Raw genomic sequence first — 17,998 nt, forward strand, 5'->3', positions numbered from 1 at the left:
TTTAGATTTGGTAAGATTTTCTACTCAGATAATCATGTTACTTGCAAATAAAGATAGTTTTGCTTCTTCCTTTCCATTTAGATGACTTCAAAAAATTTGTTTTTTTCAGAATCAATGCACTACCTAGACCATTTGCGACAATTTTGAACATAAGAAGTGAGAGCAGACATCCTTGCCTTTTTATTTTAGGTAGAAAACATTCAGTCTTTTACCATTAAGTATGTTAGCCGTAGGTCTACCGTCCATGCCCTTAACTGGTTGTATATAACATATAGTTACAATAGTCCTTCTAACACATTTGCTTTACTAATTCTATATTTTGTGTCTTCTCAGTTTTGCTTGGTTGGCTTTTTAATCCTCTTCATTGATCATATTTTACTATTTTTCTATATACTTAAAATTTTTTCACCAGATGCTGGAGATAGTTTTGTCTTGTTGATGTCTAGATATTTTTGTATTCCTTTAAATATGCTTGATCTCTGTATTCAGGAATGCTCTTAAATTACCTGGAAACAGTTTGACCTATTTGAATCTTGACTTTAATCCCCATTAGGTGATATCAGAGTTGTGTTAGTTTTTTTCCCATGGCTGAAGCAAAACCTAATGAGTACTCTATAGATTATAGTACTCTACTGATACCCATGAGTTGGTTTTCCACTCTGGGTAATGAAAACTAGAACTACCCCTGGTCCTGTGTGTTAGCATTAGAGATTCCCCCCATAAGCCTTTCCTGTGGTTCTTTGCCAGACTTTGGATAGTTTCCTCACATATATGAAATGATCAATACTTAACAGGAGACTCCAGGGAATCATTTGCAAACAGCTGTAGCTCTCTCCTCTCTCTCCTTTAGACCTCTGGCCTGAAATCTCTGGCTACCTTGGCCTCCCTGGAATTCCAGCTCTGCCTCTTCAAGCCAGAGAGTCCACTAGGCTCTACCTATGTTCCTCCTTTCTGGATCATGGCCTGGAAATGCTCTTCTGGCAGTAAGCAGGTGCAACTAAAGGGCTTACTTCATTTCTTTTCCATTTCTCAGGAATCACTTTCATTGCTTTATGTTTAATGTCTTGAAAATATTTTTTCCCATTTTTGGGGCCTTTTTAAATTGTTTTGGGTGGGAGGCTAAATATAATCCCCTGCTGCTCCATCTTGGACATAAGTAGCTCCCTTTTTTTTTTTTTTGACTACATTCCCCCACTATAAACAAAATTCCTGTCCCTTCCTTACTTCTAATATAGTTACATCATTTTGCAGGGGTTAGATCTAAATTCAGTATCTACATTACATTAGTTATGAGAATGTTCTAGACAACTGAGACACTGTATTTTCTATGATTACTTTCCATGCCTTGTTCAATAGTTTGTTCATAATTCATACTTATATTTGTTTTTGATGTCCTCTCTTTATACACTTAATCTAATACAATTCCAAATTCTAGTAAAAGTAGTACAATCTAATTAATACAACTCCAAGCTCTATTCCAAGTGGGCAAATATCTCAACATGTCAAAATATGTTTTATCAATTTAATCTACGTTGAAGCATTTTCTGACATGCTCCAGTCAGAACTGATTGCTCTCTAAAATCAACTGTCACTTTGAGGGTCTCAATTAACCATCACTCTAGGGACACCTTTCTCTCTCCCATGTTGATTTCTTGTTTCAGGAATTTTTTTTTTTTTTTTTTTTTTTTGAGACACAGTGTCACTCCATCACCAAGGCTGGAGTGCAGTCAGGCGATCTCGGCTCACTGCAGCCTCTGCCTCCTAGGTTCAAGCAATTTTCATGACTCAGCCTCCCAAGTAACCGGGACTACAGGAGCTCACCACCATGACCAGCTAATTTTGTATTTTTCGTAGAAACAGGGTTTTACCATGTTGGCCAGGCTGGTCTCAAACTCCTAACCTCAAGTATGTCACCCACCTCAGCTTCCCAAAATGTTGGGATTACAAGTGTGAGCCACTGCACCCAGCCAGTTTCGGGGATCTTAGATCCTCTTTGTTTCTCAAACTCCTAACCTCAAGTATGTCACCCACCTCAGCTTCCCAAAATGTTGGGATTACAAGTGTGAGCCACTGCACCCAGCCAGTTTCGGGGATCTTAGATCCTCTTTGTTTCCCCCTGGTTTTGGTAAATTCTACAATTCACCAAAGGGAATATAAAAGGAACATTTTTTTTAGTGCATGTCTAAAAATATCATTATTCTACCATCACTGTTAATAGAAACTATTGCTGGTATAGAATTCTAGGTTGGAAATGATAGTTTCTCAGAATTATGAAGTTACTGTTTTCCAGATATCAGTATTGCTCCTCACATCAAAATGAAAGTTGAAGAAAAGGATCTTTTAAAGTTTTGTTCACTGTCTGACACAAAGTAGGAGCTCAATAAATATTTGTAGAATAAATCAATGTTGAGAAGTCATTCTAACTCATTGTATAAAATCTGGTTTCTCTTTCTGGAAGATCTTAGGATTTTTTAATCCTTAAGTTTCTGAAAATTCATGAAATGTACTTATAAAACCATCAGCTCTCATGAGACTCGCTCATTATCATGAGAACAGCATGGGAGAAACCTCCCCTACCATCCAATTACCTCCACCTGGTCCCACCCTTGACAAACGGGGATTATTACAATTCAAGGTGATATTTGGGTGGGGACACAGAACCAAACCATATCAGGATTGTATAGTACATATTTAGAGAAATTATCCAAAGATGATGTGCATATAAGAGAAACAGAGAAACAAAACTTTAAGAGAGGACAGGAAACTAAAATGATACTATTACAAAATGAATACAATAAATGACGTGGACATCCCTGTCCACTACTATGTAGTTGTAGTTTTTGGGTGATAGTGTGGGGAACTGAAGTCCCTTGGTGAGTGGCTCTGATTAGTCTAACTCAATATAGCAATCCCATGTCCATGTCAGTGACTGATTGAGGCATCCCGTGCACAAAATTTCTCTGGCCACTGGTTTTGGTTCAAAACCAGGCTCATGAGATATAAAAAATAGTTTGCTAGGATCTTCTAAGGAAACTTTTTATGATCTTAAGAGAAGACTACAGAAAAATATAGCTTCTACGACTTCCTTTGAACACTGGCATGTATGAATGTGAGGCCAAGAAATTCTGTAGGCTTAACGGCTAAGGTGTGAGATAAAGAAAAAAAAATAAAAAAATTATGTTATCTTACTACTAGTCTGGGGATGAAGCTATCCCATGAAAGAGAATAGCAATGCTAGAATCACAAAGAAAGAGAGCTGTGGCTACTGAATAAAGCTTGTCTTAAAGCTTGCCTGCTCGAGACCTGCAGGCAAGTGAGCATGCAAATTTATTTATTGTTTAAAACAGTTCGAGGCAGGATTTCTATTGCTTGCAGTTGAAATCATTGATATAATAATGGGGACTTATTCAGTTACTAATATAGATATCTAAAATGATGGCTGGGTCTCAATGGTAGCAAAAAAGAGGGAAATTACACTGATTTTCATTGAAAGATACATAAAATACATTTAAAGGATTCTATACAACCTAGGAGACAACACTTTTTTTTGTTTGTTTGTTTTTGTTTTTTTGAGACAGAGTGTTGTCATCCAAGCTGGAGTGCAGTGGTGTAATCAGAGCTCACTGGAGCATTGACTTCCCAGGCTCAAGTGATCCTCCCACATCAGCCTCTGGAGTAGCTGGGACCACAGGCACAGGCACACACCACCACACCCAGATAATTTTTTTGTTTTTCTTTTTTGTAGAGATGGGGTCTCGCTACATTGCCTAGGCTGGTCTTGAACTCCTGGGCTCAAGCAACCTTCCCTCCTAAAGTGCTGGGATTATAGGTTTGAGCCACCACACCTGGTTAAGGCAACGCTTTCAACAACAGCAAATGCAGAAACACATCTCTACAAATGCAAAATAATTTTTTATGTCTTCATTTTGTTTGTAAACTCAAAATCATTTCAGGCAGAGAATTCAATCTTAACTCTGTAAGTTGAATTCAGCTATGCTATCTACAACAGTGTTTCCTAATGTAAATTTACTGGCCTTTTTGGGCAGAATATTTCTCCACTGTGGGATTGTCTCATGTACTGCGCTTTTAAACCCAGCACTAAATGACTGTCCCTACCCCTGGTTATCACGACAATGAAAATCATACCTCCTTCACTTACTCTAAGGTAGTGCTACTAGCCCCAGTTGAAAAATCACTAATGTAGGGGAATAGATTCATAGTATATACTACGAGATTTTCTCCTTTCAATATCATTTAAAAAATCACAGATTCTAAGACCTTTATATTATCAGGAAACATAACAAAAAAGAATAATAATGAGGCAATAACAGATCAGGAAGAATAAGAAGATAAAGAAACGGAGTCTCAGCATGGTCATACAGCATTCATATGGTTAAATAAAATATTTTTGTGAACATATTCACTAAGTTTATTTTTTAAATAAGTGCAAATTAAGAGCATATTCACTATGTTTATTTTTTAAATAAGTGCAGAATAAGAGCATATTCACTAAGTTTATTTTTTAAATAAGTTCCAAATCACATGCATGCAACATAGCAGACAGGTTATAAGACACAATACATTATGTGGTGACATTTTATAGGCCTAATAATAAGGGAGAAAAAGAAAATATGTTGGCATATTTCTGTTTTTAATTATTAGTTTCTGTTGAATTAACTATAACCAGGAGAAAAGAAATATTATCAAGGTATTTATCTTTTACTCCGTAAATGTTTGAAATGTTTCTTAGTATTGGTGGCCTTTTTTTTTTTTTTTTTTTTTTTGAGACAAGGTCTCATGCTGTCGTCCAGGCTGGAGTGCAGTGGTGTGATCATAGCTCACTGCAGCCTCAACCTCCCCAGAATCAGGTGATCCTCCCACCTCTGCCTCCTGAGCAGCTGAGACTACAGACATGCACCACCATGTCTGGCTGGTTAAGTTTTGTATTTTTTACAGAGATGGGGTTTCACCATTTTGCCCTGTCTGGTCTTGAACTCCTGGTCTCAAGTGATCAAACCCACATGGCCTCCCAAAGTGTTGGGATTACAGGCATGAGACTCTGTGACTGGCTGATAGCTAATTTTTTGAGCAAGGAATGGTGCTAGGTGCTGTGACCTGTGTTCTCAGAGAATGTAAGTAAAAAGATAACTAATGACTTTAAAGCCATGTGGGTTAAAAGTGACAAGACAATACTACAGACAATAAATGCTCAAAGACTTCAGAATACTCTCTGCTGGAATAATTGAGAAAGGCTCCACTGTGGAGGTGAGACTTGAGGGCTCCTTACCTGGTAATACAGAGAGCAGGAGGAACAGTCACCAGAGCTAGGGGGAAGAGACTATGCAAGAATGAGAAATGCAAAAGGCAAGTAAGAGGTGCAGTGGAACGGATATTGTAGGGGGAATGGCTAGCCTAAATGAATACAGGAGACTGAATGATACACTGAGAAACAGACCACAGACTGAAGAATGTGAACCTTACCCTGCAGGCAAGGGAGGGCTACTGATGATCTTGAGCGATAGTAGAATGATATAATAAACAATTTTTGGGGGAAGTAAGGGTTGAGTAAAGTATGAAAAGAAATATTTATATTAATAAAAAAATATACCTGAAATGGCTTATCTGATTTTCTAAAAGGGAAGAGAGTCTCTCTTTTATCTCCTCAAATCTTTCTTTTTCTTCCACTGAAACAGTCCCAATTCCATCAGGCCTGAAAAAAAAATCAGAATCAATAATTTATATTGATCGAACATTTACTTTTATATATTTTATACATATGTATATTTAAAAATCCAAGGAAAAGTTCACTGTATACATATTAATTGTGTTTACAGTGGAAATTTACTGGAAATATTTGCAGCCATTTGCTTTATATTTTGACCCAGAATGAATGGAATGGAATTATTCTCTTTTAGACAGCCTTCAAGGTAAAAGATTACAATAAATATTTTCCAGATCTACCGAAAACAATGACTCGTCCTTGAAAATGGCAGTGAAAAGTGTTTTATAGTAGTACCAAACATTTGACCAACTAAGTGAAATCCCCTGAATGAAAATATTATTAAAAAATAATGAACATAAGGTAAAATGTCTTAACTGGTTCTCTTCCAAATAATAATTCAGCTAACACAGAACTGGAGATTTAATTGTCGTAAGAAACATAGAAATTTTTGATACATGTAGAAGTTCACTGACCTCTTTTTGTTTGCTTAAATACAGGGCATATGAATAAAAAAGAAATATTAGAATTAAAATATACAGGGAAGAAAGCAAGCTATGTTTCTTTTCAAGATTTTTGTGTTTAAATATTCCTGTGAAATCAATGTGAGTTTCATCAGAATTTTACAAAGTAGCTATGAAGACTGAAAATAAATCTTATTTTACTAAGATTAGGATTAAAAATGTAAAATATATCAAATAACAGAAATTTAGAATTTATTCTGTATCAATTTAGGTATCCGGTTGTACGGCAATCATCTAAAATTTTGAACATACAAATCTTAACTGTCTTGTTAGTGCAGAGGGAAAAAAGTATGAATCTCATATTCACTTTAAAACCTGTTTATCTATTTTAATAACAAAATAAACCTTTTGCACTCGATAATTAACAACAATCATTTCCTACCTTATTAGTTTGTTTATTTGTTCATTTATTTTCTGAGACAGAGTTTTGCTCTTGTTGCCCAGGCTGCAGTGCAATGGCACGATCTTGGCTCAGTGCAACCTCCGCCTCCTGGGTTCAAGCAATTCTCCTGCCTCAGCCTCCTGAGTAGCTGGGATTACAGGCACCTGACAGTATGCTTGGCTAATTTTTGTATTTTTAGTAGAGATGGGGTTTCACCATGTTGTTCAGGCTGGTCTGGAACTCCTGACCTCAAGTGATCTGCCCGCCTTGGCCTCCCAAAGCGCTGGGATTACAGGGGTGAGCCACCGTGCCCAGCTTAGCTTATTTCTCTAAAGATTATATTTTAATTCTCAAAGACTTGTGCATTTATCATTCCAATGTACTAATTTTAATGGTTATGTATAAAATAGGTAGAAACAGGAATTATTGAAAACAAAGAAAAATAAATGCTTAAAATAACTTTCCTAACAAGATTTTTATTTGTTCCTCTCTATATACATATAATCATATGTATGTGTGTGTGTATATATGTTTGATGCTTGTTAACTAGTCAATTAGGATGAAAGCAATTAATTTTAAACTTATACCTGAATTATACTGACATAATGACCTTTCAGTCAAATCAAAGTATCATTTAAGTATGAGATTTTTTTTTTCCAATATAGAGTACATAATTTTTACTTCAGAGACTCATGTGCTGCTGGAATTTATGCTTTGAAAACATTTCTTACAATTTTTTATTCCTAAATAGGGAAACATTACTTAATTTCATATGCAAAATAATATATCGACCACATTTATTCCATCTGAATGCATTTTGAATGTTAACTATGGAAAAATTAATGGCCAAATATTAGTCTTTCAAGTATTTTTAGGAAGGAGGAAAAGTCTAACGCATAAATTACAAAGCAGTGCACCATGAGCTAATCCTAATATTTTATATTTATTTAATAATGGATTTTTCACATATTACTTTAGAATCAATTCCCATTGAGCGAATGTTAACACAAAACACAAACTGAAACCTATGAATAATTATGCATTGACAATGATCACAAAAGCTCAACTAGGAAGTTCTATATAAATCATTAATTTGAGAATTTGGGTATTCAGACAAAAACTATAGCTAAATTACATTATCATGTAGACAACAATGAAAACTCATACCATAAAGTTATGGGTGATTATTTCACTGAATATCCCTATGCAAATTGATAAAAAGAGCAAATAACTTATCTTCATTATTCTGCTGATTTGACATAATCTTTTGGCTTAGCTACCTGGCAGATGCCATGTGGTTAAATAGGAGTAAACTTTTCTATTTTGTTCAACTGTCAAATGAGATTGTCATCCACAGTGATACTGTAAGTTGTCCTATCATATTAGATTTCACTGAGGCCCACTGTCTGCTTGACAGAATGGAGCCAGGGGGTCAGGTGATGACAAGTGAGAAAGGTAAGTCAGGGGAAGCTCGCTTGTGTCAACCTTCGCTAAGAAAAGAATGTTATACAGAGTGAAGGACCACCATTTTACTGAGTTTATCACTAAATTAGGTACAAATCTGACAGGTTAAATACCACGTTTAGCAATTTGGACTTGCCTTTACACATCCTTATTTTAGAATATATACAAGATTAACTACTGAATATTAGGCATATGAAGCAGCCTTCTATATCTAAATTATTGGTAATAAATGGTAACTTTGCAGTAGTCAACTCTAAAGGCAACAGTTCCTCCTACAATAATTCTTCCCGATAAGTGCAAATACTTTCCGTGTCATCAACATCTTGTCACTGTAATTATTAAAACAAACATAATGATGAGCACCTATAGAATTTTAAATACGTGTCTGGTATTTTGTACTGGCTATCTTATATGCAGAATAACATATAAAGCTCACAACAATCCTGTCTCCTTTCCAAAAGAGAAGGCTGCTGAGGCTCAGGGCAGTTAGGTTAATTCCCCAAGGTCACACCGCTGGGAAATGCAGGAGCCTGGACTTGAACCTAGGTCTCTTGCCCTCCAAAGACGATGCTCTTATCCTTACTCTCTTCCTGCTATATTTTGATAGAAAATAATAACGAGCAATAGAAACCCAATGAAACCATGAAAATTATATTTGAAAAGCAATAATGGAGTATTTTGAATACCCTTACTTACATTAGACATTTTCTATCTGACTTGTCTAAGGTGGAGACGTTAAAAACCAATGACATTTAAAATATAATGCTTACCATTGAATCAGCAAGTCAGTTAAAGAAGACCGTAAGAAAGGAAGTCCTAAACCTTGCTCTTTCATACGTTCTAAAGTATGTTTTTACAAAAGCCTTGAGAGAAATTTAAACCAGTTATATTTTATGAATGTTTGTTTAGTAGACTCAGAGTATTCGAGATTTAAAAATTATCGTTTATATAAGCTCAGTTTATACATTCATTCCTGCCAGCTCTACCTTCAAAACACACCCAGAATGTGACCTTCCCTCACCATATCCACCACTGATCCACTGATCCCAGCCACTATCTGCTTATCCCTGAGTACGCAGGCAGCCTCTTGGTCTTTCTCCTCCAGCGCTTTCTTTGTCAGAGAACTGGCCACACACTACTCTGAGCCTCTTCAAGCATCAGTCATTATGACAGTATTCCTTGACTCAAATCCTGTAATGGTGGCACACAAGGTAAAAGCCAAAGCCTTTATAATGATGTATGAGCCCCGCTTCCCACAATCTGACCTTATCTACCCCCTCACTTGCCCTGCTCCCCACCACTCAAGCCATGCTGGCCTCCTAACTAGTGCTCAAACACAGGAAGCAAGCTCCAGGCTCAAGGCCTTTGCAAGTGCTGCTGCTTCTGCCTGAGAGTGCTTTCTCTACATGTACACAAAATCATATATGCACACATGCACACCTGGCTTGCTTGCTCACTTTCTTCTGGTCTCTACTTACATGACTCAGGATTAGTGAGGTTATCTCCAACCATCCTATATGAAAGTGTATTTCCCATTCCCATAGACCTTTTTATTTTTGAATAATATTTATTAAATAATAATATTTAATAAAAATGTTTTATTGATGGCTACTGTACATATGGCTGCCATCTAACATGATATATTTACCTATTTGGTTACTGTTTGCTTCCTTTGTAATGTATCTCTAGTGCTAGAACACCAGATGGCATATTGTTGATATTTAATGCATATATGCTGAGGAAATGAATGAGTAATATATGCAATATAAAAATCTTACTTAAGATGATAAGAATTCATGAATTAGTAATATGACAAATTATTATTACTGCTTATTAGAATTAACATGGTATAAATTATTTGGAATATTTTTATTTATTTTTTATTTTTCAGATGGAGTCTCCCTCTGTCACCCAGGCTGGAGTGCAGTGGCGCAATTTCAGCTCACTGCAAACTCCACCTCCTGGGTTCAAGTGATTCTCCTGCCTCAGCCTCCCAAGTGGCTGGGATTACAGGTGTGCACCACCACACCCGGCTAATTTTGTATTTTTAGTAGAGATGAGGTTTCAAGTTGGCCAGGCTGGTCTCGAACTCCTGGCCTCAGGTGACCCACCCTCCTCAGCCTCCCAAAGTGCTGGGATTACAGGCAAGAGCCACCATGCCCAGCTTGGAACATTTTTATTATCTGATAGTTGGTAAAACAGAAAATTTTGTGAAAAGCAAACAGAAGCAGGAACTGTAGTTAAGTACACTGGGTAAAAAGATCTCTAAAGTTAGTATGTATTCACACTTGGCAGAAAATCTTTAGTGTTTAATTCTATTTTAATTAATAATAAAATAATTTACTTTAAATCTTAAGAATAGAATTTTTCTCCTTAGATATAAATAAACATAATAATGCTGCTTTGACATTGATAAAGAGTCTGTTAAAATGTGGTTATTTAAAATTCGAACATAAAAGACAAATTTTCTCATTTGAATGTTAAGTGGGACTTAACTCTATGATGATAATTAAGTATTAAAGTGGTTCTGATGAGAAGAAAGGGTAGTCTTATGTATCAATATTTAATATTCTCATTTTTTTCTGGGGCCTGTAGTTATTGAAGTTACATGATTTCAATAAAAATAGGGTGCTCTGTGAAAAAGGCTTAATATATGAAAAAATTATAAAACAGATTAAAATAGATACACTTCTTTTAATTACAGATAAAGTCAAAAAAGTTATGACATAAAACTTCTATCTGGTCTTAAACAATAAGCAAGTGAACACCAAGTGCAGTTGTGTGTTAATTTATTTCAAAGATTCTTAAAAAACAGAATTTGCACAACAGAACCTTCTGCCACTAAGGCCTGATCTTAACATCTGCCTGTGGGTCACACTCTGTTTTCAGAGAAGCCATCACACACACGTACATCCCCCTGCAAGCTGCATACACATGTGTGCACACAAACACAGACAACACTTTTTGAAAGGCAGATTCATCCAAAAAAATAGTTGATAACGCCTCTATATACATATTTTCTTAAATTTCTCCATGAGCTAAGCAATCTTGTAATTTGTGCTATTCATCAATCTGGCAGATTACTGCATTCTATAACAAATGCAAAAACTCTTTTATATACATTGAACATCCCGTCATGATTATCAATTCCTCCTGTAATAAGTGTGACATGAGCTCTAAATTGAAAAAGATATTTTTAAACGAAAAGTCAGGAATGAGAGGAGTAAACAGCATTACTCATCCTAATCCATTTTCTATTATTTCTGATGATTTCTGTGGTAAAACAAACTAAAAATTTAGTTTCTATAAAGGTAAAGAACAACTACACTATAGGGTAAGAAATATCTAAGAGAAAAAGGGTACAAAACTGGGCTGTAGAATCAGGCATTTGAGCAGAAGAGAAAATATCAATGAGGAAGACTGCTTAAATATTCAGATCTGTGCAAACCTAATGCTTTACTTCCCTTGTTTGAACAGTTTGTGTTCACATATTTTATAGATCCCATTTCCAGTATAATAAACAATTTCAGGGGTTTGTAACACCAATAAAAACTAATTTTGACATGTTTAATATCCATTCCTTTGGAGTACATTTGAGTAAAGATGAATTAATGGCTGTCAACATTTTCCAAAACACATTGTAAGGAACAATGACCCTCAGGGATGCCCAAATATTTTGTAAACAATGCAAATTACGCAACCCTTTTGGAGGTTCACAGAACAATCACAGCATATGAAGGGGTCTGAGAAGTCTGATAGTAAAGAAATCTGTTTAACTTTGTATAAATAGCACTACCAAAATTATTTAGTCATATCTGCCCACATTCCTCCTGAAAATTCATTATTTAGTGCTGACGAGCATCTGTTCTATTACTTAATGAAAACTATACCATCTTCTAGAGTTATTTTTTCAATCACTTTTATCACCTGCACAGCTTTTAGATATGTGAGGGATAAATGTGTTTATAATCCCTAGGCTTTATAATCTCTAGGACTCTGCACATTGCCTGGTTTACAGTACTTAGCAAGCCTGTGGGTTGAATAAAGACACCAGGGTTAACACTGCATAGTGAAGTGTTGTTAAATTAATAAGACATTAAATTAAATTAAATGCTCCCCCACCCCATCTCCAACTCATCAGGTAAGTTTGTCCTGGAAATCTGGTGGTTTGTTGTAAAAGATTATTTCACAAGCAATGCATGAGCAAATGACAAAGTTCATGGTGCTTTTGAGTTACTTATAGGCTTCTTTTCACCTGCTTCTGCTACGAGGAATGAGGAATGCATGACATCTTAGCTTCCTCTAGGGAAAGTGAGAAGGGGAGAGACACCTAGAAGGTGGTATTTCTGAATTGTCAATTCTGCCTGCAGCACAGCAGGTAAAAGTCACTTTGCACTTCGTGTATTTCCCACCAATATCCATTTGTGAACAGAATGGAAAGGAGAGGATGTCACAGCACGAGAATAAGAAATGATAAAAGATGATGAGGAAGAAAACAATAATCCCTTCTTTTTTATTTCCTAACCTATAATACCTCCTATTGTTTGAATCAAATGATGTATTACTTGGATGGTCATATATTACACACTCAGTGTCCTTTTACTTTCCCTCTAATTTTAAATAACCAGAAGAAATTAATTGTGTCTTTATACGATCATTGAGATATAAGAAACAGATTTTCTATGAAAAAATATTTTAAAAGATGAAATTCTGAAATATGTTCTTATCTTTTTGCAAACACTCCCCCCTTCCTTGTCTGGATTTTGCACTGCATTCTAATTTCCTTGGATGTTTATTTTAAAAAGAGTAGATACCACTATGGTGAAAGCAATCATCTGACTCTATAAAGATCTAAGATCATATTACTTCGTTTTTGTGTTAGGGTGCTGGTGAATAGGCCAAGGACCAAAACATAATTGATAACTGGCCTCTCCTGGGACCAAACAAACAAATAAGAAAACTTTCTTGGACTAATCCAAACTGAAATCACTGCTGTATATAATTCCAGAATTCAAGAGAAAGAAATACCAAGAGCAATTTAAAATAAAAGTAAAGAGAATTAAGGTTGGTATAGAGGTTCTCTGATATAAATATCACCCTCTGCCCTATAACTAATATTTTTAAAAAACAACATATATTGTAACTAAAGGACTTCATATATATCATACTATGAGAAGAGAAATTTGAAAAATAAAGACCAAAATGAAAATTTCCTATAAATATGCCAACCAGAAATAACTGAAATACTAGTTTGCAAATATAATTTATTTCTCTAACTCTATAGATGTATTATACATTCTGATTCATAATTTGATTGTTTTAATGAACTGTAAGCTTTTAAAATATAATTTAAATATTCTAATTTATAATGAAATAATTATATTTCAATATATGGATGTGCCATAATTAATCCAATTATCCATTATTTAAAAATGTAGGCATTTTTCCTCCATTTTTTGCTATCATAGATAGTGCTTCAATAATTAATCTTATACTATATATGTTTAACCCATATCCAAATGTTTTCTTAGGAAAAATTCCTAAAGGTATATTGCTAGGTTAAATGCATGATATTTTCAAGTATTCGATACATATTGCAAAGTTGGTTTTTTAGAAAGCACTTATCAGCTTACACTCTGGCCTGCAGTGCATGAAATTATTAGTTTTCCTGCAACCTCACCAACTGTAGTCTTTATCATTTGTTATAATCATTTTCAATTTTATATACTAAAAAGGGGATCTATTTTAATATATTAATTTCTATGATGGAAAATGATGCTATCTTGCTGGTTATGTAGGGCCTTTATCATGTGCCATAAAAATAATTGCAGTTGATTAATTTAAAAACATTTAATTTTAAACTTACTTAAGAAGGTCCATAATATATCACCTATAAAATTTGTAAACAGATGGCCCAATATCATTCCATTATTTACTCAATCAATATTTATGGACCACTTGGTCAGGTCATGGGACACAATGTAAGCACAACAGAAATGGTTTCTGCCCCAATAGAGTTTATAGTGGGAAAATGCATACAAAATAAAAATTAGACAATAAGTATACAATTACATTTAAGAAGGACAAAAGTATAAACATCTGATCTAGTTTGGAGTGTCAGAGAAGGATTCAGTTTGGAAATGATATTTAACCTGAAATGTGATGAATGAGCAGCAGTCATTTAGGTGAAACCTGAAGCAGAAGGCAGTTTGAGGAGAGGCCCAGGATGTTCGCCATAGAGATGTCCAAATAATTTCTTAAATGCAAATTTTTTCAAGTGACTTCTGCTTGCAGTATGGTGGACTAACTTGATACTCCCCAAATCCTTATTCACTACAAAACACCTAAATACTGCATAAGCCACAACAATTATATATTGAATGTTGTCCAGCTCTTACAAGAAAGTAAAATAATTCTCCCAAGGGTGGGAGAACAAAACAAATGAACCTGATGAAAGCAGAGAAGGTGCAAATATGAACAACATGGCTGCCTTGGTGGTAAATATCAATACTGAGAAAGCTTTACAGCTGCATCCAAGGGAATGGATCACTGAGCCATAGACCTAATTTGGATGAGCTGCTAAGCCTGAGACACCTGCATAAAAATGGGACCCTAGAATGGGTTATAGTATCAGTGAAAGGATAGTGCACTCCCTAACATCAAGGAAAAACAAGAACAAGTCCTCTTTAGAGGGAAGCATTCAGAGCCCAGGACTTATAAGAATTCCCACAGATTAATCTTAAGTATAAATGATTATTACAAAAAAATGCTAATTGCATTAAAAAATAATAAACAAGTGACCATGGCAAAAATGTCGGCAGAAACAATAGAAAATTCAGTTATTTGAAAGATAATATGAAATAATTATAAAAGATCTAAGGAAACAAAAAATGGAATCAAACCAAGAAAGGATAAAGAGATATTCAGAAGTAATCAAGCAGAGCTCAAAAAGAATCAAACAGAATAACAGAATTTCCAGGACTAAATAATTTGTTAATTGAAATTAATAAATCAATAAGTGAGTGAAACAGTAGATGTCACAGCTGAAGAGAGAACTGAAGAAATAGAGTAAGGGTTGGCAAACTACGGCCTTTCATCTGCTTTTGTCAATATAATTTTGTTGGGACAAGCCACACTAATTCATTTCTATATTGTCCATGACTGCTTCTGCACAGCAATGGCGGAGTTGTATAGTTGTAACAGAGACTACATGGTCAAAAATAGTTACAAGATTTTGTATAGTTACAAAGCCCAAAATAGTTGTCATGTTTACTGAAGAGCCCTTCACAATAGTAGCCAACTCCTCAACTGCAAGACAGAATTGAAAACATTACACAGGATGCAGCTGGAAAAATACGTAGATAGAATACATTTTAGAGACATTACAAGATATAGAAGATAAAATGCCTAGTACACGGGTAATTGGAGCTTCAGATGAGAAGAAAAAGATTATAGAAGAGACAATATTTAAAGAGATAATGCTATTCCAGAACTGATGACAAATATAAATCTTTATATTCCAATCAGGGTAAATAAAAAGAAATGGAATATCATGGCAGGTAGATTAGAAATTCATATATGTCCCAATCACAATAAATTAAAAGAAATCCATACAAAGAAACTTTATAGTGTACTTACAAAACACAAAAGAACAAAGCAATCTTTTTTTAAAAAAAGCATCCAGAGGAAAAAGAGGAATCATCCTCAAAAGACTAGCATTTGTACTGCCAAGAGCCTTTTTTGTTGTTGTTTTGTTTTGTTTTTTAAGATGGAGTCTCACTCTGTCACCAGGCTGGAGTGCAGTGGCGCCATCTCGGCTCACTGCAACCTCGGCCTCTCAGGTTCCAGTGATTCTCCTGCCTCAGCCTCCCGAGTAGCTGGGACGACAGGTGCGTGGCACCATGCCTGGCTAATTTTTGCATTTTTCAGTAGAGATGGGGTTTCAACATATTGGCCAGGCTGGTCTCAAATTGCTGACCTGGTGATCCACCCGCCTCGGCCTCCCAAAGTGCTGGGATTAAAGGTGTGAGCCACCTCGCCTGGCCTGCCAAGAGCCTTCTTAAATGGCAACGAAGAAAATCAGAAGAAAATGAATATCTTCAAAGTTCTAAGAGAAAATAACCATTAACCTAGCACTGTACACCTAGCAAAACTTTCTTTGAAAAAATAGGATGAAACAAAAGAAATTCCCAATAACAATTCACAGTGTATAAGAGTCCATTTATAGGAAAGTCCAAAGAACATTCTTCAGAAAAAAGGAAAATTGTTTCTAAATCTAAGCAAATACTAAGTACAAAATAAGAAAAATAATATTAATTTATAAGCTTAGGGAAAAAAGGATATAACTAAAATACCACAGAACTTAAGTATGTAAGCCAGAAAGGGGGTGACTGGAGGGTAATATTCTAAGGACTCTGAACTACCCAGGAGGAGAAATTTGTTAATTAGCATAAGACTTTAAAATTTCAGCAACATGCCTGGTAAATCTCAAATGTAATTGTTGGAAAATATAAACTGTTAAGAGAAAAAAAAGAATTAAAGAAAATAACTTCAATGAAACAAAAAGTATACCAATAAAAAGGAAACAAGAAGTTTATAGAACATGAGCCAAAAAAGAAAGCTTAAAATAAAATGGTAGAAATGGATTTACTTTTATTAATATGTGATTTACTTTTATCAATTACATGATAAATGTAAATGGACCAAACTAATTAAAGGACAGAAATAGTCATATTGAAAAATTAAATCAAAATCTAGTTTGCTATTTATAAAACACTAAAGTACAAGAATATAGAAAGGCTAACAATGTGAACAAACATGCATCAGACAAACACTCATCAAAAGAAAGCTATATTAATAATCACCTACATATCATGCAAAAATCATTATTAGTTATGATGACCATCACCAAATGATGATAACAATGTTCATCTACCAGGAATATCTAACAATCTTAAGCTTGAATACAGAACAGCCTTGGGCCAGGCACAGTGGCTCATACCTGTCATCCCAGCAATTTGGGAGGCCAAGGAGGAAGATCACTTGAGCCCAGGAGTTTGAGACCAACCTGCATGACATAATGAGATTTTGTCCCAACAAAAAGCAACTCCTCAAAAACCAGCTTCAAAATATACAAAGCAAAAATTTACAGAAATAGCAAAAACCACCATGACAGTGGTAAATCACCACTCACGTTGGTCATAACCCCACAGATCAAACAGGCAACAATTAGTAAGACTTTAGAAGATCTTAACCACACAAATCCTGTTTGCACTGCCTAAAGAATACATATATTTTTTTAAGTGACAGAAAACATTTATAATATTTGACACATATTTGGCCACAAAAGAAATCTCAACAAGTGATAAAGAATTGGTATCACACAGATCACATTCTCTGAACACAAAGGAATTAGGTAAGAAATCAGTTCTCAAGAAAATAACCAAAAATCTTCATATTCTTAGATTTTTTTTTTGGGGTGGAGTCTCGCTCTGTTGCCCAGGCTGGAGTGCAATGGCAGGATCTCGGCTCACTGCAAGCTCCGCCTCCCAGGTTCATGCCATTCTCCTGCCTCAGCCTCCCAAGATATTTTAAAACGTACTTATAAATAACCTTGTGTCAATAAATTATGAAAAGTTAAAATTACTTAGAATCAATTTTAATTAAATAGTACATAAGACATTTCTATATGTAGTAAAAACAGAATTTAGTGGGGGAAGTTACAGCCCTAAACTCTTAGAAAAGAAGAAAAGCTGGCAAGTAGTGAGTTACACATCTAACATAAGAAGTTAGGAAAGATGACATAACCTCACTAAGGAGGGTGGGAGAAAAAGCTGCTTTCCTATTGATCTTTGGAAAACAGTATTTTGACTGGAAACTGAAAGGTTTTGTAGACAAGTACTATAGCCT

At 35.1% G+C, this 17,998-nt stretch overlaps 1 protein-coding gene across 9 annotated transcripts in view; it reads right to left on the reverse strand.

Moving 5' to 3' along the window:
- The window catches only part of CADPS2 (calcium dependent secretion activator 2), a 568,074-nt gene that overhangs the window by 126,530 nt on the left and 423,546 nt on the right, over positions 1-17,998 (reverse strand). For all 9 annotated transcript variants that reach the window (XM_019031559.4, XM_019031557.4, XM_055347443.2 and 6 more), the window contains exon 14: positions 5,609-5,710. In XM_019031559.4, the coding sequence (XP_018887104.3) occupies positions 5,609-5,710 (102 nt within the window). The remainder of the gene's footprint in view (positions 1-5,608; positions 5,711-17,998) is intronic.

This window comes from Gorilla gorilla, chromosome 6 (genome assembly GCF_029281585.2).
Source record: "Gorilla gorilla gorilla isolate KB3781 chromosome 6, NHGRI_mGorGor1-v2.1_pri, whole genome shotgun sequence".
In the NCBI taxonomy this organism is placed as follows: Eukaryota; Metazoa; Chordata; class Mammalia; order Primates; family Hominidae; genus Gorilla; species Gorilla gorilla.